Source organism: Brassica rapa, chromosome A06 (assembly GCF_000309985.2).
Source record: "Brassica rapa cultivar Chiifu-401-42 chromosome A06, CAAS_Brap_v3.01, whole genome shotgun sequence".
Taxonomy (NCBI): Eukaryota; Viridiplantae; Streptophyta; class Magnoliopsida; order Brassicales; family Brassicaceae; genus Brassica; species Brassica rapa.
Genome location: NC_024800.2, coordinates 12,220,683 through 12,246,863, shown reverse-complemented (window position 1 = coordinate 12,246,863; position 26,181 = coordinate 12,220,683). Strand labels below are relative to the sequence as shown.

At 31.1% G+C, this 26,181-nt stretch overlaps 3 protein-coding genes across 17 annotated transcripts in view; 1 reads left to right on the top strand and 2 right to left on the bottom strand.

The window, feature by feature from the left end:
- The window catches only part of LOC103873306, a 728,778-nt gene that overhangs the window by 250,467 nt on the left and 452,130 nt on the right, over positions 1-26,181 (top strand). The window lies entirely within an intron of this gene.
- On the bottom strand, positions 161-17,698 carry LOC103849011. 14 transcript variants are annotated; one of them, XM_033272631.1, is made up of 7 exons: positions 2,485-17,698; positions 2,297-2,370; positions 2,106-2,209; positions 1,912-2,025; positions 1,769-1,838; positions 1,424-1,625; positions 161-1,346 (listed from the first exon to the last, which is right to left on the bottom strand). In XM_033272631.1, the coding sequence occupies exon 1, from the start codon at positions 15,259-15,261 to the stop codon at positions 14,110-14,112; it is 1,152 nt and encodes a 383-aa protein (XP_033128522.1). In that variant the 5' UTR covers positions 15,262-17,698; the 3' UTR covers positions 161-1,346; positions 1,424-1,625; positions 1,769-1,838; positions 1,912-2,025; positions 2,106-2,209; positions 2,297-2,370; positions 2,485-14,109. The 14 variants fall into 14 exon arrangements, with proteins under 14 accessions (XP_033128522.1, XP_033128530.1, XP_033128529.1 ...); XM_033272639.1 differs by having other exon boundaries at positions 2,113-2,209; XM_033272638.1 differs by having other exon boundaries at positions 2,106-2,190.
- Positions 19,160-23,262, bottom strand: LOC103873426 (zinc finger protein BALDIBIS). 2 transcript variants are annotated; one of them, XM_009151836.3, is made up of 4 exons: positions 21,403-23,262; positions 20,865-21,264; positions 19,907-20,706; positions 19,160-19,827 (listed from the first exon to the last, which is right to left on the bottom strand). In XM_009151836.3, exons 1-4 carry the CDS (start codon positions 21,545-21,547, stop codon positions 19,820-19,822), a joined length of 1,353 nt encoding a protein of 450 aa, XP_009150084.1. In that variant the 5' UTR covers positions 21,548-23,262; the 3' UTR covers positions 19,160-19,819. The 2 variants fall into 2 exon arrangements, with proteins under 2 accessions (XP_009150084.1, XP_033128510.1); XM_033272619.1 differs by having other exon boundaries at positions 19,160-20,706.

The window sequence follows — 26,181 nt, the reverse complement described above, 5'->3', positions numbered from 1 at the left end:
TTAATGATATCAATAAGACACATAGATTTTTAAATTACTAAACACTATGAAACATTAATATTTTTTTTAAATTTATGTTTATTATTAATTTTTTACTGTATATCATTTTAAATGTTGTTTCTTTTATTTTTCTTATTATGTTTATCGACTGTTATGGTTAAAATTGTTTGATGTTTGATTTTTCGTTACGGTTAATTAAATTTCATAATATAATGTTAAAATTTAATGGGATGTTTTTTTTTTGTCGGTGTAAATATTTTGATATGTTTTGTTTTGAGTATTTAGTTTGATTTCTACTATTATTGTCGTTGTCATATTTCACAATTTTTTTTGTTTATCCTAGGGGTTGACCTACGCAAGGAAATTTTATCTTGGTTAAATTTAATGTTTAACAACTGCTTCTATTTCTATAGCTTTTCCAAAAAAAATACATTTGTTTCTATTTTGATGTGTTTCTTCTATGTTTTGTATCAAAAGATTTGTTGTTTCTATTTTGATGTGTTTCTTCTATGTTGATGTGTTTCTTTTTTGATTAATCACTTACATATTCACCTATTTCAGCAAGTTTTTTTTCACCATAGCTAGAGAAAGAGATGGATGGGTCTTGATCCAGGAAAATGTTTTTAATTTAATTGTTACAAAATTTTGACAGTGTTATGAAGCTTGGGTCTATTCTTACGTAACCACTCAATGACTAATGGTATTTCTGATGAAGTTTAATTTGCACTTATAAGAGCAAATGTAGTTGCCTTACAGTGTACGAAAATTATTAAAATATCCAGTAGCACTTATAGGAACCGATATATATATAAGAGAGTAGAAAAACTGAAATCACATTAACACTTTTAAGAAAAGCACGTAGTTTGCCTGGCAACGTACAAAAGTTTAAAAAAAAAATAAAAGCACTTATAAGCACTGAAGTATCAGATATATATGTGTAGAAAATCAGAGATCCCATGGCCATTTCTAAAAAAGAGCAAACGTAGTTGCCGTACAAACGTAGTTGCCTTGCTGTGTACAAAAAATCGAGAAGGAAAAAGAATCAGAAGCAATAATTAGCATGACCGAAAGAGGTAAAATACTTTTGTCTAGAGGATTCTCTTAAAAAGTGGTAGTAGAGCATCAACTAAAGTCCACAACAGTGTTTAAAACTCCTATACTCTTGAAGATTAACCATTACATGGTTTTCACTCACTTATACTATGTAATAATAGCAATAGTACCGATGCCAACGATGTTCAGAGCGACACAACTGTTCACACTTTATGTCTTTACACCATCAGTGGTGTAAGTTTTTTAACAGCTCCAGAACCTGGCATATCATTGCCCGAGTTGTCATTACCTACCTGCGAATGAGTTTGTGTGAAGATCAGTTTGACATGTTAAGAGGAAGAGCACGTCAGTTGTAAGTGAGTACGCTTACCTGTCCATCAAAAGTAGGAATTGGCGTTGGTTCTGATCTAATATCAGGGCTAGGGTGAATGATTTATGGTTTGATGAAAAGTCTGAACTTAGAGAGCTTGGCATGAAAGGTTAAGGTTATTTGGTTTGCCATCCCTGCGTCTTATATGTCAAATAGGTTTAAGTACAAAGGGAATTAGTATCTGCAACCATCGCTTGAGAAACTGCAGCAGTAGAAAGGCTTTGTCAGTTTGTTCATCTCACCATTAATACCCACACACCCAATAACTTGTTATAACGTATGGGAATGAGATTGGCTTTAAATTACTTAGAGAGAGTGAATGGAAATGTGTTCAACATGGACTACCTTACAATCCCAACAGTGTTACATCATTACATGATGCACTGGTGGAAGATGAGAACCTGCGTTGAAACTTCTGGAAGCACTTGGAACATGAGATATAAGACCAGTCATTACATGAGATATTTTAACATGCAAAAGAGATTAACCTTGCTCTGCACAGAAGGAGGTGTTCATTTCACACGAATCTCCTTCCACTTGTCCAAACACTCTTCCAGTGGGTATACATTCCTTCCATCCCCATGTATAAACTTCATGGCTCTCTATATCCAAACCAAACAAATCAAATTAACAAACTTTTACGCAAATGTGGTCAAAGCTAACTAAACATCAAGAAAGTCACCTGTTACCGCCACACAATGATCCCATCCAGCTTCAGCTTTCTGTACACAAACCTCCGGAGGCAGAGGAAACGGCTCGGGAGTCTCCTATGAAAGAGTAACTCGACTAAAACTCATAATCATAGAACAATATCAAATTAGAACACTGTGTTCTGAACACAATCATACGAAGAAAGGTTAGTGAAAAGCTTACACAGTGCTTCCCTGATGTGACATAGATCTGACCTAGATCATCCGTCGAGCCGCATGTGATCAGCTTCCCGGATTCTGATTAACACTCGAGTAATCAAATACAAAACCATCTCACTATGATTCCGATTGAACTATCGATTGTAAATCGATGAATCGTTCTATGAAACCTAGATAAGAGTTAGGACGAACCTGAGGTAGCCATTGCGAAACCGCAGCCTCCGCCGGAGACATCTTTCCAGGAGCTTTCGACTGCCGGCGGAATCTTCACCACCATTCGGAGAAGTGAGATACAAACCTATTTATACATGAAATCGTCGACTGAACAACGCAACTGAAGCTAGCATAGTGGGCGTCTGGTTTAATGAGATTAAAGACACTAAGATTAAAGGCGTAGAAATCACAACGCCCCGTTACGGAACGGGAAGGTCATCGCTATCGATGAGAAAAGTAGAACACAAATGTCTGAGATGATAGAGAAAAGAAGAAACAATGCATTTCATTAAAGAGGACACGTGTCGCCCTCAAAATTTTCTAATTGATGACGTGTCCGCCTATGTGGATGGCCTAGGAGGGATCCAAAGCTTACTTTATATATACTAGAACCCGTGTCCGCGCTTCGCGCGGATTACATATTTAATTAAAGAACAGTTTAATTAAGATTGGGAGTTTTGATGTTTCTGAAAGTGTAAGTTAAGTTTTGTTTCTTTTATAATGCGAAGACGTTGGAAGCGGTGATCATTTTTTTATAAACTAAAGTAAGTTTGAATAATAAATTATGTTGATGAATTTAATATTCGTAAGAGAAAATAATATTTGAGTGTACTTATTTAATTGACGTAGAAAGCTGTAACGTAAATTTTAAAAAAGTTGACTGGTGTCGTTTGCTATGAAGTTTAGGATAGCAATTTATTCCTCTTTTGGAAGCGTTGTATGATATCAATATCGTTGTCAAAGTAGAAGCGCGATCCAGGTGTGGTTATGAGTGATAGTTTCCCTGAAAAAGTGAAATATTTGTAAGCATTTAGTTTGACATAAACTTTATGTTTAGTTTATTACCTTCATGTAACCGTAGAATGATACTTGGGATGATTACGATTTGGTTTTTTTGGTAGATATGGGATTTAACTCCCTGAAATTAGACGTCTCTTTGTCCCATAAAGTTAAACGTACCAGTTTGGATCTACAAATAATTATTGTATTATATTTCAAATTTTTATATTTTCTATATATCTAGGGTATTAGGGTCATTTTGGGCATTTTTCTACATGTCATCTCTACAATTAAAAAAATAAACATGAGACAGATAATTTTATTTAATGTTGGTAATATCTTATGCATCATCTATAAAATAAATATATATTCATATATAACATTCCAGATTTAGTAATATTATTATTTTTATATAATTATACAATTTGTATTACTAAAGCTTTTTAAAATATGCAATTTTTAAACATCTAAATATCTAATCATATGATATTTAGTTTCTTATATATCTACAAAATTTTAAAAATATTGTTTAGGCCAAATGTTTGATAATTATACAATTTTATATCATTTTTATTAGTTTTATACAATTTGATATAATATATATCAAATCTATATTAAATTTTATTAAGATAATAATAAAATTTATAACATTTAATAAAAATTATTTTTAAATATAAGTTAGAACAACACTAAGAACCTCAATTGAAATAGCATAATAGTGGGATGCGTGAGAAGCTTTGTGATTCAACATGCCTCCGGTCACTGTGACGAAAGACTAAACAAAAGCATGTAATTTCATAAAATAGAATGAGTTTTTTAGTTTCTTGGTATCATATACCGTAAATGGATATTGGGCTGACTTCAGTATTAACTGGGATTCAAATAAATTGTTTGGGCTTCATAATTGACATAGATATCAGTCCAGTCTCAGATGAATAGGTAGATTGATTGGCCAGGAATTTTCTGCCTATGTGGCACATCTTAGAAGTCTCCAAAATAGCTGCTTTTATATAGTAGGATAAGTTTATATCTTATTTGGTGTCGGACTTCTGTAAATTAATATAAATTTATGGATAAATTGTTTGCTAATTAAATACAAAGAATAATAGTGTATGAACCAAAAGTTTTTTTTGAAAAAATAATTTTAAAAACATAGAAGGAAAAAAATGAAAACAAAAGAAGCGGCATTTATACATGAAGATCACTTTTAGAATTTTTGGAGAAACAAATGCATATTCTGATTTCTGGGGAATTTAATTTAAAACTTTACCTCAAATTTAAATATCACTTTTTAAATTTATCTTAAAAAGATAACTATTTTCTTTAATATTTTAAATTTGAAAACTAAAATTGACATTATCATTTATAAATGTTTGATGGAGACAAACAACATGTATGATGTGGACAATGCTGGAAACTAACTCCTCCTTTGTTTCTGGGAGCGAGACGAACATTGTTTTTTTGGAATAAATTCATATTCTCTCCTTTTCAAAAATGTGAATATTCCAGAGAAATTTTTTTTCTTCAAAAATACATATTTTATATTTTTAATTCAAATTTTGTAAATTAATAATGAAAAATTGTTAAGTTTAAAAACATTAATTATATTTTTAAATTTTTATTGGCTTAAAAATATAGGAAATATAAATTACAAAAAAACTATGTATTTATAACTAAGTTCTAATATATTTTATTAAAAAGTGTTAAAATTCTAAAACATGTATTATTTTGAAACGGAGAGAGTACTTATTATTCCTCTATTTCATAAGTAGCTAATTTGAGAAAGATTGTTTTTGTTTCAAAATATAATTAGTTTGAACATTTTAATGCACTTTTGTCTTTGTTGAATATTGTGTGACTAATTAAATTATTTCTGTTTTTTTATAATTGGTTAAACTTATGAGTATTAAATAATAGTATTTTTATGTAAAATTACTTACAATTTGAAACAGTGGGAATAGTTTCTAAACCAAACGAATCCAAGACACTTCAACTTTTTTTCTTCTTAAACGGTTAATCTTAGATTTACGTTCCAACACTAAAAATAAACAGAAGTAGACTCAAACTAAAAAATATTCACTAAGTAATTTTGTTGAATAATATTGTTGTTACAAAAAAAATTCACTAAGTAATGAAAAAATAATATGGTTGGTTGCTTTAATAACACACACTTTATTATTGGCATGTGATTCAGCCTTAATGCCCTATCGCTCACTCTTTATTAGCATCACGTAAAATTAAAAAAAAAGAGAGGCTAAAGAAGATGCAAACAAAGCCCAGCCCACTCCAAATTAAATGAAAACGTGAAGCCCAGAAGCGACTTAAGCCTGTTTGACATGTCCAAACGAAATGTTCTGATTGGCTGATTATTTTTGGTGATGTGGCAGCCTAGGGACTCAGCATATTGGCCTTTTAGTATAGTATAGATAGATATAAGTCACTTTAATGCACTTTCTTTTCATAAATAAGTACTTTCTCATACGAGAACAATTTTGTACTCATTTCCATAATAGTTGAGTTCACATTGCATATTCCCTTAACAATTCACTAAAGCATTTAGATTTTTTCTAGTCTCCTTATTATATTTTACAAATAATTTTTTATTCTAAAATTCACCATCACCGAAGCCCTCTTTCTTTCTCAACATCACCGAAGCACTTTCGACAATGATTCCGATGAGATACATTGGCTTGCATTTGGACACTGGCTTGTTTCTCCTCAATTTCAAACAATGCTTGTTGATGTTCTTCCATCCGAGGAGAGCAACATTAGGTAATTATAATTCCTGCAAATTGTTTGTTTTTTTAGATTAGGATGGAGTTACAGAAATCAATCGGTTACCGTAGAGGTGAAAGAAATATGAAAAAAAAAGAGAAAACGATTGAGTTTTACTGATGACTTTATTTTGGTTGGGAAATTATAAAAGAAAGAAAAAAGTTTGCGTCTGTAACTATGGAGGAAAGAGCTTTAAATGGTAAACTACCATGCGCTTTAGACCTTCCATCTGAACTATGTCGATGAGCCAAGAAAGGTTCGACGAGGTTTGGTTAATGTCTTATGAACATTACATTGCGACTGGACCCTGGCTTGTTTCTCCTCAATTTCAAACAATGCTTGTTGATGTTTTTCCATCTTAGCCACAATGCCGACAATAAAAGCAGAGGAGAGCAACATTAGGTAATTAGAATTTCTGTAATTTTTGTTTTTTTTTAGATTAGGATGGAGATTTCAGAAGCCAATCAGTTACAGTACAGGGGAAGGAAATATGAAAAAGAGACAAAAGGATTGAGTTTTACTGATGATTTTATTTTGGTTGGAAAATTATAAAAGAAAGAAAAAAGTTTGCATTTGTAACTATGGAGGAAAGAGCTTTAAATTGTAAACTTAGTCTATGCGCTTTAGACCTTGCATCTGAACTATGTCGATGAGCCAAGAAAGGTTTGACGAGGTTTGGTTAATGTCTTATGCACATTGCATGCTGGAGCATAGATATATTTTGGGTTCAGGTTATGGATGATTTACAATATGTACAATGTAATATTGGCTAAAATCACCCGAGAATTGAACGAAGATATGTAGAAAAAATTCCGTACATTTCTTCCTCAGAAAAAAGATAAAGAGATTTTTAACTAAACAAGAATTATTCAGAAAAACTTTCTCTGAGGAGGTTTTTACGACAATATCATAATTTTACGAGACAATTTTCCGCAAAACAAACTTCGAAAAGTTTCTAAGGAAAAACATTCGTAAAACACACAAAACAAATTTTATGAAATAATCTTTCGTAAAACAAACTTGGAAAATTTTATAGATAAAACTTTCATGAAACTAGCAAAACAATTCCAAACTAAACGAAAACATCATCAGAGAACGGCAGAGACGAGCCAAGGCAAGAGGATGGCCTCATATCCATTAACTATCCCTCATCGCCTCTCTCTCGTCGCCCTCATTTTCTCTCCCTCACTCATCGCCTCTCTCTAGCCTCTCTCCTCTCCCCATCGCCTCTCTTCTCCTCTCTCCTCTCCCCCATCGTCTCTCTGTCTCCTCCTCATCGCCAACTCTATTTCTCACTCTCCTTCATCGCCCGCTCCTCATAGCCCATTCCTCATCGCCAACTCCTCTCTCGCTCTTTCTCATTGCCCATTCTACGTCCCCCGTAACTCCTCGAGACTCCAAATCGCCCGTTGAACAATGTACATCATCCGTTGAACAATTGCATATCGCCTTTTGGCTCTCTATCTCTTTCCACATTGCCCATTATGCCTTGTCATCTCCCATTAAATTGTCCATTATGCCTTGTTATCACACATTGGTTTATAGTTAATTACTAAACGTGGTACTCTACATTCCCTTTCAGCTTGGTTAATACGTAAAAGGGCGAATAACTCCACGGGGATTTGAGTGGTCTTATTACGTTTTCATTTAGTAGATATTTTATTTCATTTTTACAATGTTGTAAAAATTCTTTATTCATTTGTATTGGTCGTGTTTTTTTTTTAACGTCTGATTAATTATGTTATTACAACGCTGAAAAATATTACAGAGACGATTCTACAGCCGACAATTCTACAACCATATGAGAATACACGTCTGACTGCGTCACTTCGAGCCGCCCTATGAGATCCATATTCGATGATACGTTCTGCACAATGCTGAAGACTTCTTGTAACCTTTTTTCTCTATAATCTGCATAATTTGCGTTTTTCTGAGATTTGAACCCTAAACCTCCTGGTGTAGAAGCATTAATGAACCCTTAGTCAAACCACTGGACTAAGGGAGCTTCCACTATTGGTCGTGCTTTAGTTGGTATATTTTTTTCATTGAATTATTTTATATATAGGAGTTTATTTTGTCTGGTTAATTATGCTATTATAAATTATGAGAAACATTATATAGATGATATTACAGCAGACAATTCTACCTGCCTTATGAGGATTCACGCCTGACTGCATCACCCAGAATAGCCCTATGAGATCCATTCCTGATGGTACTCCTTGCGCCATGCTGAAGATCTCTTGAAAGCATTTTCTCTAATTTTCTGCATAATTCCCCTTCTCCGGGAAAGGAAACCTAGACCTCTTCCTGTAAAAATTGCGTTGTCTAGGGTTTGAACCCTAGATCTGAGTGTAGAAGCCTTTAAACCTTGACCACTAGGCCACAGTGCTTCCACCTATATATAAGAGTTCAACCATATGTTGTTTTCTTTTCCAAAAAGCGTTTGGTAAATCAGAACATACTTGGTTTAATAAATCATTTTCTATAGATTTTACTTTATTTATTATATACTGTGTTTTAAGTTGTTCCTCTATTTTTTATGTGATATCTCATTTTGTAAATATTGAATAATATTTTGCTTTCCTTTTTTATCAAATTGATTGTTTTTTTAATCGTATTTTGCTGTAGATTTAATTTTTTTTAGTTTTCATTGGTGATAAGAATCCAATAATAATTTTGTTCCTACAAATTTAGTGGTTATTCATATTTCTATTATTTTAAATGATGGATATATCTGAGTAAAAAATAGAGTTCCTAATAGAGTTAATTGGTGCAATAGCCAATTTTGGAGACAAAATTAAAGATATATCATTGATTTTGACATAATTAGATTTCATAGCTGTTGTTTCTTTTTCTTCCGGTTATATCCTTCTTTTATACAAGTTACCGGTAAATAAATGATGTTGAAGTGTATAAAAGATGACAGTGATTATAAAGGAACGTGTGTGATAAAAGATAGATAAAATAGAACATGCTAATTTGTAATAAACGAAATAACATAATATATATTGTATAAATTTTGAAATGTCTATGATTGCAGGAAAAGATGTAATGCTCACCCCAACGTCAACCCAAACATTCCATAAACTAAACCCAAAACCCTAATTACTAAAGGGAAAGAGGTAATGTTAAGCTCGAAGCATCTTGATCCTTTAAACTCTAAGGTGGAGACAAAGATTGATAGGAGAATTTTGAAGGTAAAAGAATTTCAGGTTTACAAGGTTAACAACTTCAGATCGCCTATGCGGAATGCATTAATCCAATAGCAGTTCTAGAGTCTGAATGAATTTTCCAGCTGAGGTTAAACTTACTAAGGTTTTACCACTAAAGACAAGAAAGAGTGTTGGTCGAACCAATAATGAGAAGGTATGAATCAGTAGAAGACAAGATAAAATCTTCTCAAGGATCAAGAAAGAATAAAAAGCACAAGTGCAGCCGTTGTGGTACCGAAGAACGCAAGAAAGGAACATGCAATTTACCCATCTAGTTTGTTCAGTGTGTTCTTATGTCTCTGTTTTTTTTTCTTATTGCTCTTGTAACAAATTGATCTTCTGTTTAGGAACATATTTGACAATTTGGTATTTGCTAAACTCTTGAGATAAATTGATCTATGTTAGTGAAGACCATCACCAAATAAATTGAGGCATCACATGAACATCATGCATAGGTAAGATACATGAAGACCATCACCAAACAACACACAAACAAAGATTTTATGATCCTCAATTCCCTAATGCATTATGTGATCTTTTCTTCGCAATGTGTAATTACATCTTCCATCTCTTCAATTATATTCTCATGGTGTTTCATCATGGCATCACCAGCTCTCTTTGATTTCTGAAACTCGGAATTGTCAACGGGCAGCACGTCAAACATGTCCTAGAAGTCTTCAATTTCTTCAACAACTGACTTATCAATCCATTTGAACAGGTAGATTTTGTCCTTCATCATTAACATCCATTAAACAGTTAGATTGAAACAGGTTTTGTCCTTCATCATTAACATCCAATAAACAGTTAGATTGAAACATGTTTTGTCCTTCATCATTAACATCCAACCAAATGATCTCCTCATATGACACATTTGCAGCTTCCATCCAGTTTGTGTATCTAGGATTGTTCTTAAAACTTTTCTCCGGTTTTTTTCCACAAAGCTTCTCAATCTTTGGTACAACTTCTGTTTCCCAAATCTGCAAGGCGTAAGAGAAGGTCATAAGCAGCAACTCCCCAAGGATATTTTCCACATAACTAGTAGTCTTATCCTTCAGTTTGTCACGATTTTTAGCTATTGACTTGCAGAGAAGGTCATAAGCAGCAACTCCCCAAGGATATTTTCGAACTTTCTCAAGATCCATGACCATCGTGATGTATTTGAGGGGGATATTAGCCTTCTCATCTCTCGCTAAAACCACACAAAGAATGTTGACCAGGTAGATCAGGCGTATGTGATCTGCATTCCTACACTTCTTAACAGCTTCTTTGTCCTTATTCTACATGTTGAAGAGTGTAATTATTCCATCTTTTCTCCTCAACACATTTTTCCACAAACCATCATCATATTTACAATCTTCGAACTCCTTAAGTGAGATACGAGTATTGCACTCAAACCCGATTACTGCATGGAACTCTTGTAATGAAAATCGAAGTGGTGTCCTCGCAAAGACAAACCAAAGCTCGTGCAATTTGTAAGTCACCAGCTCCCTACACAAGAAGCTGTGTATCACTCTTGCGGAGTACTCAAGACTATTCTCCTGGAGCTTAATAATCTGGGAAAAAAACCAGATCTTTCTTCACAACATCCAACACCTTTGGCAGCCACGTTTCAAACTTTCGCATAATGTAGTCGATCCTGCAATTGTTATTGATCTGAGTCACTGGAGGCTCCTCGCCCTTCTTAAAAATCCTCTTTGGTAACTCCTCAAACATATCTAGAAGCCATGAAAAAATTGTTAGTTCAACATGTTAAAGTATCAATATCATCACAAAAATAATGAGAGCAAAATAAAGCGGATTTTACATTTACATTCTACCGATCCTATAATATGTATTCCGCCTAGTTCTAATTTCAAAAAGAACAAAAATTTGTTCAATCGATCAATCAACAACAATCATGTCTAGAATCAAAGAAAAAAGCGATTGGAGCGAGAGAAAAAACTATGAAAGTACATATTTTAGAACACATGTTCCAATCGGACGACAACTACTCTAAGAGCATAAACACAATTGAAGAACAACTAGCCTACATTACAATCGGACAACATCTACTCTACATGAAAACATACACAATCGGACAACAACTAGTATAAGATTTTAAGAACCAAATTTTCTCCCTTTCCAAAAACCTTAATTGATATTCTTCAAATACAAATATGAAACATTTAACATGCAAAGACCTAATCGTGATGTATAAGATGTTTAACCGACCCGTGAAACGAATTTACTTTAAGAAACATGACAAATTGTTTTTTTTTTTAAATCTAATGGAAGAACACTTCGATTTCGTTTTAGATGAGAATTAATAGAAGTAATCGCATACCTTGTGTGAAGAAATGTGAGATTTTGACGAAATTGATGGAAGAACACTTCGTAATATGATTTGACCTGTCCGATGAAGAGGAAGAACACTTGGATTTCGTTGTATCTTCAATGAGATCGAAGAGGAGGAGGTCGAAGACGATATTAGAGACTACATGCAGATGAAACACCGACGAATAACAAGGCTTCTCTCCGTTGAACCCTAAATCACCATGGAAGAGCCACAACTCTACGGCGGAGAAGAGAAGGAGAAAAATAAATTAGGGTATCAGGATGGCCGCATCTCCCTTTTTGTCTATTTTAAATTTTTTTTATTTTTTAATATTTTAATATTTTAACATTTAAAATCAATCACGAAAATTATAATTTATAATAATAATTCAACTTAATTGATAAATTAAGGGTAGTATGGTATTTACATGAATTAAAATCATATTTTCCTAAAACATGTTCTACAAATCCTATTATGACAAATCAAAGTTTAAAGTCTCTTTTTCCCAATTTTTTCCTAAGATAACCCACGTACACACTTGCCTTCTCTTTTTTGAGTCTATCAAAATTAAAATCACGACATTGACAAAAAAAAAGGAGTTTTTCAAAACCAATCCATCTTTTCAAGTCAAATCCAAAACCAACCTCTTTTTTTTGTCATTACTATTCATCAATAAATCTTCTATATTATCCCCTATGTTTTTGAATTATTTACAAAATTGCCATTATTATTTAATTTTTTTTATTAATTTCGCAATTCACAAAAAAAGAAATACACCCACATCCTTTCTTCTTATTTACAATAATGTCATTATCATCAATATTACCAACCATCATGAACCACCATTTTTGAGCTCTTAAAGCTCTAGAATTCAGTTTTCAACCACTTTATTTCTCATTCGAAACCAACAAATCTTCATTTCCTATCATTTCTTCTACCTTTCCATCTAAAAAACTCTCATAACATTCATTTTCATAAACACAAACTTCATATTTTCGAGTTTTTTCATTAGTGAATCGTTAAAGGCGGTTCTTTTTGTTCATATTTGGAGTTTGGACGGTTGAGAAGGTTGGAAACGAACTTTACACCAGAAAAAGATTACTATTTACATGGTTTTCATCATTTTTCAGATCTGTGTCGAGATAGTAGACTGTTTTGTATGTCTACGCATATATGCAGACTTACGATACAGTCTACTTGCCAACGCACATGTTAGTTTTACATTTGACTAAACGAATTTTTTTTGTACCGCAGACTTCCCCGGCAGTCTTCGTCTTTATATTTGACAACAAAAACAAAAATTTAGGTAGACTTACTAAGACGTCTATTTAGACTTCAACGGAAGTCACGAAGTGTAGACTGCCTGAGAAGTTTGCAAAATGTCAGTTTTGTATTTGACCAAAACTTTGACTTTGTTGAATATGTTAGTTTTGTGTTTGACTAAAAAGTTTAAAAATTTAATTAAAATTTTATTAAACCATAGACTTCATATGCAGTCTTCTTAACTTAGAAAAAAAAAGTAGACTACATGTGAAGTCTACTATTTTATTTTGGTCAAATGCAAAACTAACCCGTCGATTTTTAGAGTAGACTTCAAACGAAGTATAAAAATATGTAGATGTTCGTTTCCATTTACTCGTAGAAAGTCAAATTTGGTCAATTGTAAAACTAACCTCTTTATAAAAAAATCAAAAATGTAGACCGCAAATGAAGTCTACTTCCGAAAGTCAAATTATGGGTGAATTTTGGTCATTTGAAAAAAACTAACTATTTTGAAGTGTAGATTGAAATGAAAGTCTACATGTATAAAATCACAATTTTTTTTCAAATATAGAAATTAACCCGTAAAATTTTCAATTGCAAAAACTAACCTAAAGAGTAGACCTATTTGATAGTCTACACTAGTAAACTGTAAAGAACGTCTACATCTTTGTAGATTGAATATGGAATCTACATAAAAAATATATTAATAGTGAATTTTTATATTATTCATTAAGTTTTTAAGCATTTTTTTCTGTTTGACAGTGTGTATTAGTTAATCATAATGGGTTCGAGTGATTTTGAAAAGAAAATCTGTTATAGGCTCCGACTGGTGACATGTAGTATTAGAGTTGAATTACAATATGATTTATAGTTCGATGTAACTTGCAGTAAAAAGTATGTGGTAAAAACGGTAAGTTTATGTGGTAAGTTTTGCAGTAAAAATAAAAGTTATCATTTTATTAAAATTTGTGACTGGTAACATTTTTGATGTATAAGTTGCAGTAAGAGTTCTGAATAAAAAAATTGAATATAAAAACAGAGAAATAAACATTTTTTTATTAAGCTATATTTTAAATAAATAAAAATATTTTTTAAAAAATAAGTATAAAAGTTTAAAAAATAATTTTCAGTATATATAATTTTCTAAGTATTATAATAACTACTAATAATATTTATTTTAATATCAATAATAAGTTAAATTAAATGAAATAATATTATTAGCATGAACTTTAAATTAAAAAACCAAATAATAGAAAAAAATTACAAATGTTCGTTCCAAATCATGTTTGCAATCTCATCTCTTATGTTGTTCATATATTGACCATCAGTTGTTATTTCGTCTTCTTCAAGTCTACTAAGCTCTTCTTCTTCGATTCGTCGTCTTTGTTCCTCTTGACCACTGCTATATCTATCTTCAAAATCAGCATCTGGAATTTTGTGAAGCCTGATAAAATTGTGAAGAACCATTGTAGCATGCACAATCCTATTTTGAGTCTTGACGTCGTAGCGAGGCAAATTGTCAAGGATTCTCCATTTCTTTTTCCAAACTCCGAATGTTCTTTCAATGACTGAGCGAAGTGATGCATGCCATTTGTTGAACAATTCTTTTTTGTTCCTAGGAGGACCATCATCAAATTCAGAAAGATGATATCTGATATTTTCTCTGCTGCTTCCTCTGTATGGAGCTAGAAATCCTCGTTTATTGGCATATCCAGAATCAACAAGATAGTATTTACCTATAGGAGGTCTAGGGAATATAGGGTCTCCATCTATTGCATACTGCAACACCAATGAATCATGTGTAGAACCAGATGCACCTAGCCATGCATACGTGAAGATCATGTTTATATCGCATATGCCCATTATGTTCAAGCTTGTTTGTCCATGTCTATCCCAATATCCAACCGCATCACTACCTCCGACCTTAACTCTGACATGTGTTCCATCTAGTGCCCCAATAAATCCACTAAAAAAAGGCCAATAGTTTGAATTTTCTCGTAACTTACGTGGATAAAGCTGGAGCGACGCCATTGTTGGAGTTTTTAAGTACTCACATGCAAGACTCTCCACTGCATCCAACACTTCATGGAACTTTCGATAGATAGTCTCCTGGGAACGACCAAAAGACAACCCAACATACCGTTGTGTATCATTTTGGGCACACGTAACGAGGAATATTGCCACCATCTCATCAACACTAATATGATCAGTACTCTTTAAGTTGTGACGATGCTCCAACGTTGTGCATAGGTTTTGAAATGCTTCTGGATGCATCCTTAGCATGTTCATGCAATGGTTTGGATTATTATGAATCTGATTCTCAAGATTTTGCCAACCCAGTCCCCGTTCAAGTACCATTGGTTGCTTGGAAAAATGACGCTTGTAATACTCCATCAAAGGTTGTAGAATCATATCAATATACTCTTCATCTTCTAGATCATACAGCTCTAGCAACTCTTCATTTGTAAGATTTTCTAAACCTCGAGAATATAACTCATTTAATCGTATGATCTGCAAAAATGTAGAAGATTTGGAAAAAAAATTAGAATAATGTTGACTATCATGAAAGATATATTCACTAAAAATAATAATTTATTAAATCTTAAAATAAAACAAATAAATATAACTTTTTTCTAATTGAAAATAAATATTAAAATAAGATTTTAATCATCAAGATTAATTCTTGTCTCACTCGATTCCCCCCCCCACCACCATTATTCCCAAATCCACGTTTGTATCCTATTTCTTCAAACAATGACATTAGTTCTGAATTAGATGGGACACCAAATTCCTTATGACTCTCCATGGTTGTTCTTGTGATGTTTTGCTCTCGGTTGGCACTTGGAGGATCACCATGGCAATGTTGCAAAGCCTTGAAACATTCTCCGGAGAAAGCTCCATGGCGATCATATCCTGTATAACCCTCCAAAAATGTAATCTTATCATGATCACTTTCGTTGTAGAAAATCATTTCTCGGGCAAATGGATCTTCTTTTAGCACTTTGATGCAAGACCACCAAAAATCTGTCCACCTTGTCAGACCTTGAATTGATTTCAGGATTTCATATGCTTCTTTAAATGGCTGAGCTTCATTCGGAATCCATCTCAATGAAACCGGTATTATCATCTGCTGAAACTCCGGTAAAATTCTTGAGCCTTTTATACGATCCATACATATTTCTCAATGTATCGTACTTGCTCTTGAAAGAATCCCAAGGAAGACTTATACCAGTTTTCTCCAAAAATTCTTTACAAATACGTTCTCTCCCCACTTCTTTCGGTAACTTTTGTCTGTATCTAATTTTAGCCAACTCAATATCTAGAAGCTCCAAGTATATCCCAATATGCTCATCTTCCCATATAATTTGTTTTTGTTTCTATAGTTATGTTAAAATAATTAAAATATTATAACTTCATATAATTTTAAATTTAACATATCAATTATAAAATTTACCTTACGACGAGTAGTTCCACCGCCGTCTTCAGCACCAGCACCAACATCATTAACATTTTCATTATTAGACATCTTCATCCAAAAGAATAAACAAAAATTAATAAACATAAAAAGGTACTCTGTTATTTTTAAACAATATATAAAGCTCAAGTAAAAATGAAAATATGTTTTGCACGTAAAGAAGAAGAAGATAGAAAATCTCAACTTAAGCTTATTTAAAACATAGGATTTTGGTTGATGTAGGTTTATGTTTTGAGTTAACAATTTTATGAAGGGTTTAAGTCAAAGTTGTAACTCAACCACAACACATCTTAAATCAAACTTAAAATCAAAAAAATAAATTTAATGCATGATTGGTAACATTTTTGAGTTACAAGCTTAACTCAAACTTAATCAATCCTACCACATGTCACCAATCAAACCCATAATTATCAAAGTATAATACTTTTGATTTGACTATGTTGTTAGCTAATAATTGTAGATGTATTTGTAAGTCTACCTATATAGTTTTATGAAACATAAAATATTTCTCTGCTAATTATGTAAACTGTATTTTTTTCTGAAAATGGCTCTGTTACCTGTTGTATACGGAGAATGGGTGGTGAAAGACTCTTTGTGGGAGTTTGTGATCAATAATCGGAAAGGATGAAGAATGTTCCTTGTGCATGATAGTTGTACACATGGTGAACTTCTTGAAATAGCACAAGAATATTATGATCTGGACAAGAAAATCGAGAAGATGGTGCTAACATATTCCTTACCAAACATCATTTTACAACAAATGACTTCAAATAGGCAAATACTCCTCTTATGCATGTCACAAAATATCAACAAGTACGGAACTTGATCGAGTTATCTAAGACACACTTTGTATGCCTTTGTGTCTCAAGCCAGCGCCAAGTACACTAGAAATTTTTGGATTGACTATATGTTAGATAATAAGTGTAGACGTCTTTGTAAATCTACAAATGTAGACTGCAGCTGAAGTCTACGTCTTAAATTCTATTAAAAGTGCATTTGTGTATTATTCATCATATTTTTTTCATGATTTAATTATTTTACAATGTATGTTAGTAAAATTTTAGTGGTCTTGGATAAATTTCAAAAGTTGATGTGTTAATAACTATATACTTGAAACTTATTGCAAAATTTTTTGATTAGTTTTACTCTTGAAACTTTTTGAAAAAAATTTGTATAGATTTTCTTCTTCTCACATGTGTGTTAGTTATTATTTTAGCTTATGGTGGTTTTACTTGTTTGGTTGGTTAGATCTTGTGAAAAAAATTGATATCTAACAAAAAATTAATAATATCATACAAGTGAAACACAACTAAAAATGAATACAATGTTTATACATTATGCATTAAAAAATTATTTAAAATTAATATATTATTATGAAAATTATTACAGAGCAATATATTAAAAAGTATTCTTGAGTATGTTTGATTTTTCATAATCTTGATGCCTTAAATAAAGTATTGAAAAAAATACATGCAAAATAAGATAGAGTTATGAGAAAAACATAAGATAAAAAAATAAATCATATTTTAGTAGACTTTTTATTAACTCTACGTAAAGTTATTGTTTAGTAGACTTTAGTTGAAGTCTACACTATTGGAAAGTTTTCATATCTAAAAGTGTACATTTAGAAAATTTGAAAATACTTTGTTCTGGAAAATATTTCAAAACTAGTTTTTCATCATCCTTGTAACAAAGCAAAAAGATAAAGTATGAATCTATAAATTTAGTTCATTATAAACACAAAATATCTTATAATGAACATATGTAAAGCTTACATTTTGGGAAGATGATTTGAAAACTTTGGAAGAGAATACCTGCAAAATAAAATAAAACTATGAAAAATAAGATAAAAATTAAAATCATATGTGAGTAAACTTCTAATGAAATATGCTTAAAAGTCAAGGCTAGTATACTTCACTTGAAGTCTACCAGCCCTAACTTTTAAGTACTCTATCAAAAAAATTAGATCTGAAAAATATATACATTAAAAATATAAAATAAGTTTAAATCTATATTAATTTAAAAATATAATTTAATAGACAAAATAGTAATAAATTAAAGATATAGAATTTTAGTATGTAACTTTATTTAAATATAAATACTAGAGCAGATATTTAAAATCTATAGATGTAAACCTTACATTTTTGGGAGGAGAAGAGAACAACTATGGAAGAGAGAGAGTTTTAAAAACTTGTGCAGCCACTTTAGAGAGAGACTGTATAAATTTTGTTTATATAGGAAGACAAAAATGTAACTAGGTTAAAATTTATGACATTGTAGACTTCTTTTGGAGTCTACTAAAATTATAATTTTAGAGTAGATTTACTGTAACATAGTTGACCTTTTTGGAAGTCTACTATAATAATTTCATTATTGTTGTTTTTTCTTTATTATTTTAATAATTTTAATGTATGATTTATTTTTAAAAAAATTATTTTTTAATAGTTATAGTATATGATTTCACTTTTTTATTCTCAAGAAACTTAACTTAGTTTAAATATAATGATTTTTTGTAAAACAAATTGAAAAATATAGACTGAAAAAGACGTCTTCAGATAAATAGACTTTATTGTAGGTCTACGAAACCCTAAATCACAAATCTCAAACCCTAAATGTTTTGCTTGATAATCAAAAAGTCTCAATTATACAAAATACAAACTACTAAACATTAATATGCAGATTTAAGTTAATAAAACAAAAAAAAACAAAATCTAAAATCTAACCCTATGAAATCAACCACTAAAAGACATAACATGTTAGAACATTTTGTTTCTAAACTATGAACATTGTCTAAAACACGATAACCAAATTAGTATATATTCTTCAAAATTGTTCAATTGTATGAAATTTTAATTAATTTATTTCATATTATCCATTATATTGATGATTAGTTAAAAAAATATCACAATAATTATTTTTTTACATTTTCAAAGTTAAATTATTAGATCAAATTAGAGTGTAGACTACAAAATAAGTCTATAAGGTAGACTTCGTAGGAAGTCTATATATATGTAGACTTCTTTAATTACATGTAGACTTTCGAAGGATACAAACGTAAAATATATTTATGTATTTTTGTTTGGTCATAAGGGTTAAGTAATACTTTCACTAATCCATTAGGTTGGTTTTGCATTTGACTGAAAATGGAGTACACTTTTAGGTTTGACTTTTTAAGTTGGTTTTAGCTAATGTCCCAAAAAAAATCATGAAGTAATTACAAGGAAAAAGGGAAGAATAATAAAAGAAATAGCGTGTGTTCAAAAATGAAAGAAAGGACATAGTGTATGGTTTGTTGGGCATGCAGGGTCAGAGGTTTCGCCATGCATGCAGGCGGGGACCCAATTAGCTATCTTTCTCAAGCGAGAGGACCCAGTGTTCAGGACCGAGTTGACTCAGAGATTCTCTCCGAGTTCCGAGTCAGAATAGCATCTTTCACAATTTTCTTCATTATGTGCTGCCAGGCTTAATGTATCCACTCGTCACGTTGATTATAGTTTATGTTTCTGCATTTAAAAAATATATATCTTAACCAGAGGATTCTTGCCTTTTCTTTTTATTTATAAAGAAATTAATATAACATACTGTGATTCATGTAGGTGGTTGGTGTGCCGTCGTTTGTGGTTGGAAGATTATGGTTGACCATCAATATTGGCCGATGACGGTTTTGACTTCCCACACCAAGAAAGTCTCTTGTGAAGCCTCTTTCATCGAATTCCTTTGTTTTGATTTTATTCTCCATTTCTTTATTGTTGAAGATGGAGGAAGTCACTAGACCAAAAGCCATGCCATTGTTGGAGCTTGATGACGATCTCTTTGAGCCTATTTGAGCCGCCATCTGCAGCAATGTCGTGGCTGACATCGAGGCTATTTCCTGTCCACCGTTTTGGTTGTAACTGGTGCGTGCTTCCGAAGAAAACGAAGAACCATTAATTACTAGTTCCCTTCTTATAGTGTCATGATCTTCTTGATTATTGGGCATTCCACTTTGTATAATATTGTTATTGTTTTTGTTGAGTAGCCACTGCTGATATGATTGTCCTTGTAATTGCCATAGATTTTGAAGCAAAGCAGATGCACTATGAGGTGATGGCGATGATGAAGATGCGAAAACATTGGCTGCTAAAGGAAGCTGGTTGGTGGAGGATTGTCCCATGAAGCCATTTATGTTGTTGCGATTGACATTGAAACCATGTCGATCCAGTTGAGAAGATGTAAGATCAAGTAGTCGTTGTTGATGATTTGGTTTGATGTTTCCAAGATTGACTTCTGCATCCGAGGAATTGTTCAAATATGCAGCTGCGGCTGGTGGAACTGAGGCAAATCGAGCACTTTCTTCGGCTAAAGCGTCACAAAATGCTCTATGTGTGATGAAACTATCTTTTCTGTTCCATTTTATTCATCAAAGAAACTATATCAATAATGTTATACATGTGACAAGAGATCCTGATCAGTCGAAACTAAAATTAATCATTAGGTATGTATATAGTTATTAGTGAGGCGGCCAGAGTTTGATACTTCGAAAAACGTGTTCCAAAATTACCTGGAAAAGAGGGTACCGCAGTCACATTTGTACTCTCTGGTGCCACAAATCTTGCTATGAGCTTTCCAATCCGACACGACAGCATATTTTTTGGAACATTTGTCGCATTTCCACTTCTTCTCTCCATGTTTTCTGCTGAAATGCTTCTTGATTCCAGTTAAGTCCCCGAGGGCTCGACCCGGGTCGTGGTGTACACAGGTCTTCTCAGGGCAGATGTACACTTTCTTCTTCACTTGCTCCTTGTCCGTCCTTTGCTTTAGCTTCCATGGAAGATTATGGCCTCTCCGGTGAAGCTGAAGGTTTTGGTCTCTCTTAAATCCTTTGTTGCAGATCTCGCATATGAATCTGTTCGTCGTCATGAGCGAGTTTGGCGATAGAGCGATGACTTCTGCATCTGGATCTGTTTTTTGTTTTTGTTTTTGTATGTTTAAAATACCAAATTAATACTAGAAATGAAAAAGATGAAATAATTATACTGTTCAAGAAACCGCATATATCGGAATATGCAAAGTCCAAGATTTGAATTGACTGTACATGCCTGGATTACCCGGGAGATTTCTTTTCCTTTTGTTTGAGTTTGAGGCGGTAGGATTAGGGTTAGGGTTAGGATTCGGGGTGATGTGTTCTTGGTGAAGGACGTAGCTGGGGAATGAGAGGTGATGATGATCATCTGGTATTATCATGTTGGTTTAGCTGAGAGAGAAAGAGGTAAAGAGAGTTTCGAAGTAAGAAGGCAAAACAGTTGGACAGAGAAATATACGGAAACACGAACTCGTCTCACAGTTCTCTACTAAATCAAGTAAAAAAATCTGAAAGCAAGATGACGGAGAGAGTTACCAAAAAAAATAAAAACTCTGATGAATAACCAAATTCACAAAAATATATAATAAATATCTTAATTTGTAGCTTGAAAAAATAAATGTATAATTTTGCAAGCAGATGAATATATATATATATATATATATTTGTAGCTTATACAATAAGCATATAAGAAATATGTTCTTCATATAATAGTAATTCCTTTGTTTATATCTAGAAACGTTATTTCAAAATGACGAACGTTTTACACTAGTTTTATTAATATAAACCCCACAAGACTTTACGCAAAAATAGAAGAAGATATTTCATTTGTTTGATGGACTGAAAAATGGGATGTCCATTTTTTTCCAAGAAAGATTCAAAAAGGTTTTTGCTAAATAAATAAATGTCAAAAAGGTTTTGTTATACATAAAAAAAAGGTTTTTTTTTGGGGGAGGGGTTGGCTGTCGGTACAGTTTAATAGATGAAATTTGTTCTTATTATTTTGGTAGTAAGCTTTTGGGCTGTTGCAAAGAGACCGATAGGATAAGACCAAAAAGAAAGCTGGCGACAAGGGAATCTCTCTCTTCTTACTTCGAAACTCTCTTTTGAGACTATATAATCTGTTATATATAACAGATATCGGATTAGATAATGGTTTTTTAAAATATTAGTTATTGTGATTTGTTTCGTAAAATCACAAATATCCGGATTTTTATCGGATTAAATTTTACGGATACTTTTGTCTGTTCCTACTTGTCGTGTACGCATGGATGTGTATCTTTATATTTCATAAAAAAAATTGTTTGTTGTAGTAAAACAATTTGAAAGTAACCTGTGTGCATTAGCAAATCTGTTTCATAGATTTTATTTTCCATGTGAGTTGATTAATCTAGCATTAGGATAAGACCTGCGCCTTGCACATAGCAAATTAATATGAAAATTATTTAAAAAATATCGTATATAAAAATAAAACTTATGTTCTTGATCGAAGATGAGCTGATCTTATTTTAAAAATAATTTAGGTCAGAAAATCATTTATCGCCTAAGAACCTAACGTTTAGGCCGAAGAATCTCAAGCCTACTATTTGGTTACAATGAAAATATGAGAGCTTGGTTTTACATCATGATTTAGCAATTTAAAAATTAATTATAGTTATGAGAAGTTTACGTTCACGTGCCAATCCTAAATATCTTCAATATTTTTCTCATTTTTGTGTCGCTTTTTTCATTTTGGTTATTGCTCGATATAAATATTGATTTTTGAGTTTATTCTCATTTTGTTATTTTGTTTTGGCTTGATATTTAGAAAATGTTTAAGATTTAAAAGTATTAAAGAGATATATACTTAGGTTAAAATCTGTGCCTTGAACAGAATAAATATTTTATATTTATTACTTATTTTATGTTTTTCTGCATATTATGAAATAATAAAATAATGATTATATATTAAATAACTAAGAAATCAGTTACCATTATATAATAAATTGGCGTGCGCATATAAATCAAACGACCGCTCTTGTTTATTCGCAATCATTTTAGGGTAAATAAATCAAAACAATCAATCTTATCTATCATATATTATATATAATTAAATTTAAATGATATTAACATAGATATATAGTATACTTTTAATATGGATATTTATTAAATGAGGGTTGTACTCATATGATTTTATGATTATTTGCATATTTGTGTAACACAATTTTACACCAACGATTTTTTTTAATGTGAAATGTTTAGTGGTTTTAATAATTTATAATTATTTTAAAAAACAATGAAGATTTCAAAACCAAAATATTAACTTTTCAATATATGTTCAACGGAGATATCAAAATAATATAAGTATGTGTTTTCATATGAGGTATATAGTTTATTTTAAATATATATATATATATATATATATTTAACATAACACCTATTAAAATAAAATTATTTATTCATATGATTTTATAATCATTGTATCTTATTATAGAAAAAAATTTAAACCTTGATCATAAAAGTTTATGTGAGACTTTTAACAGTTTTAGTAATCTATACTCGTTTTGAAAAATTCAAAATACAACATATACAAAAAAATCTAAATTTTTAATATATGATTAATGTAATTATGTAATTTATTTTAATAATAAATAATTAAACAAAAAATGATAGAAAGTATACAGATTGTTAGCAAATCTTTAGTATTTAAAATCATTAATTGTCATATATATATATTAATCACATTATGTAATTCCGTAGATTTTATTTAAGGAAAGAATTCAATTTGATAAATGAATGGTCCATAATGAATATAATATATAATATAACATTCTCTAGTAATTTAATTTTAGACTAACAAAATTCTCAATTGATTCTCAAACCGTCATGTAATCAAAATTAGCATTCTAATTACGTGACAACTCAGCAGGATATTTTTTTAAATAATACAAACTACAGATTATAACTTTTTAAATATTTTCTATCAATATATGGGGGATTTAACATGAGATGGCAAATTCTTGGATCCTCTAATATTGAATGTTTTTATTAGGCCTAAGACTTTTATCTGAGTTCCGGATTCGATCCGAGATTCGATTCGGATCCGATCCGAAAATCCGGAGGGGTCCAATCCGGATCTGTATAGTAAAATGTTAGATCCTGATATCATAATTTTTTAATCCGGATATCCGGATCCATCCAAAATTTTTATTAATAATTATTTCAAAAATAGTAATATCTATATATAAAAATTAATTTTATTTTATAATATTTTCATTTTTTATAATAGTATATACAAATTTTATGTAAATTTTGTAATATTATACATAGAGATAATTAAAAACATTTTATTTATTTTTTATTTTTAAATTATTTTTAATATTTTACATATATTAATATTATTTTTTATTTATATTAAAGATCCAAATCTGGATTTGGATATCCGCCGAATATTACAATTTTTACAAGGATATCTGACATCCGGGTATCTGAGAACTCCGAATCCAGATAAAGATAGTAAAATTATGGTCCGCCGGATCCGGATACCTTAAAATTATCCGGATACCCGATCCGTCCCAGGCCTAGTTTTTATGCCTCCTAGTTGGTTTGATTCCCGCTTGGGAGGAAGACATTTTTTTCGGTTTGATCCAAAATTCTTCGCTTGATTTTATTTTAAAAAGAATATCGCAGGGCATATCTGATTCTATGTAAAAGCTGTTTGGATATTTTTTTAATCGCACTTTATCCAGTGAATTCATCTATATAAACCAGTGTCCACTTAATTAATGGTCTATTTCAACTTCAAAAATGTAGTGCGTATATAAACAATTTACTTGAAAATATTAACATAAACCAAAATTAATAATGATAAATGTTGTTAAACTGCATATAATAGGGTGTTAGTGAGAGTAAGATTTATATAGAATTTGTTGATTTTAAACGTTGATAGATTTGTTAAATTTGGAAAGAGTTAGAGAAAATTTGTATATTGTATAAATTCAAGAAAATAAATCAGTATAATGATTTTAAGAATCTAATGGATATATGTAGTATTTTCAAAAAAACATTTTACAAGTTAAATGGTCAAGAGTAAAATTTTCAATAACACTAACTTTAATAGATATAAAAATCATTAAAATTTATATTTTTTGAATAACAAAATATTTTATATAGAATTATAAAATCACCATACCAATAACACTAGATTTTAGTGTGAATACGAAAATCTATAAACAAATAACATTAAACTCTTTAAATTATTACAATCATCATAAATATAACTCCCACTAACAACTCCAATATATATAGCTTTTTTTATTTAGGTGCCGTTTTTCTAGTTTATGATGAATCAGCTATTACATATCATTTTTTTTTCTGTTATAATCTAATAGAATAATATTTAATTTAGTTTTTATTGTATTTTTATTTTTAATATACTACGATAACAATTTATAAATATATACCTTCCTAAATAATCTTATAAATATTTATCCACTATTTTCTTCAAAAGCAAATGAAATGTTATATATATACATATATGTATGTATATATATATGTATATATATATATATATTGTACATATCATTTTCCTAGTTTTATTCTTTAATGTTAAAATTATATTCAATCAATACAATTTTCACGTATAAATCATCATTTTTATGAAATGTTAACTTTATTGATCAAGTTGTAAAAAAATTACATGTACAAAGAATGTCAATGTGTTCGTATAGAGATGCTGCTAAAAAGAAACTGGAAAGAAACTTAAACCATCAGTGGACGCTAAACCATCTACGCATCAGACCTTGGGGTTTTGGCTTCAAATTATACTTTAAATATGTGATTTTGTTCCTCACCGTCTTATCAATCACCCAAGCAAGCTGATCTACTGACTTTTCTCTACCATTTTGTCTCTGATCATTGCGTTCCCGCCATATAGAATAAATAGTGATCTGTAAGACCAGTCTCAGAAAAATTAATGTAAGTGTGTCAAAAGTTCCAGTCATCAAGCGCATGAGAGTTGTGTCCATGTCCGGATCGG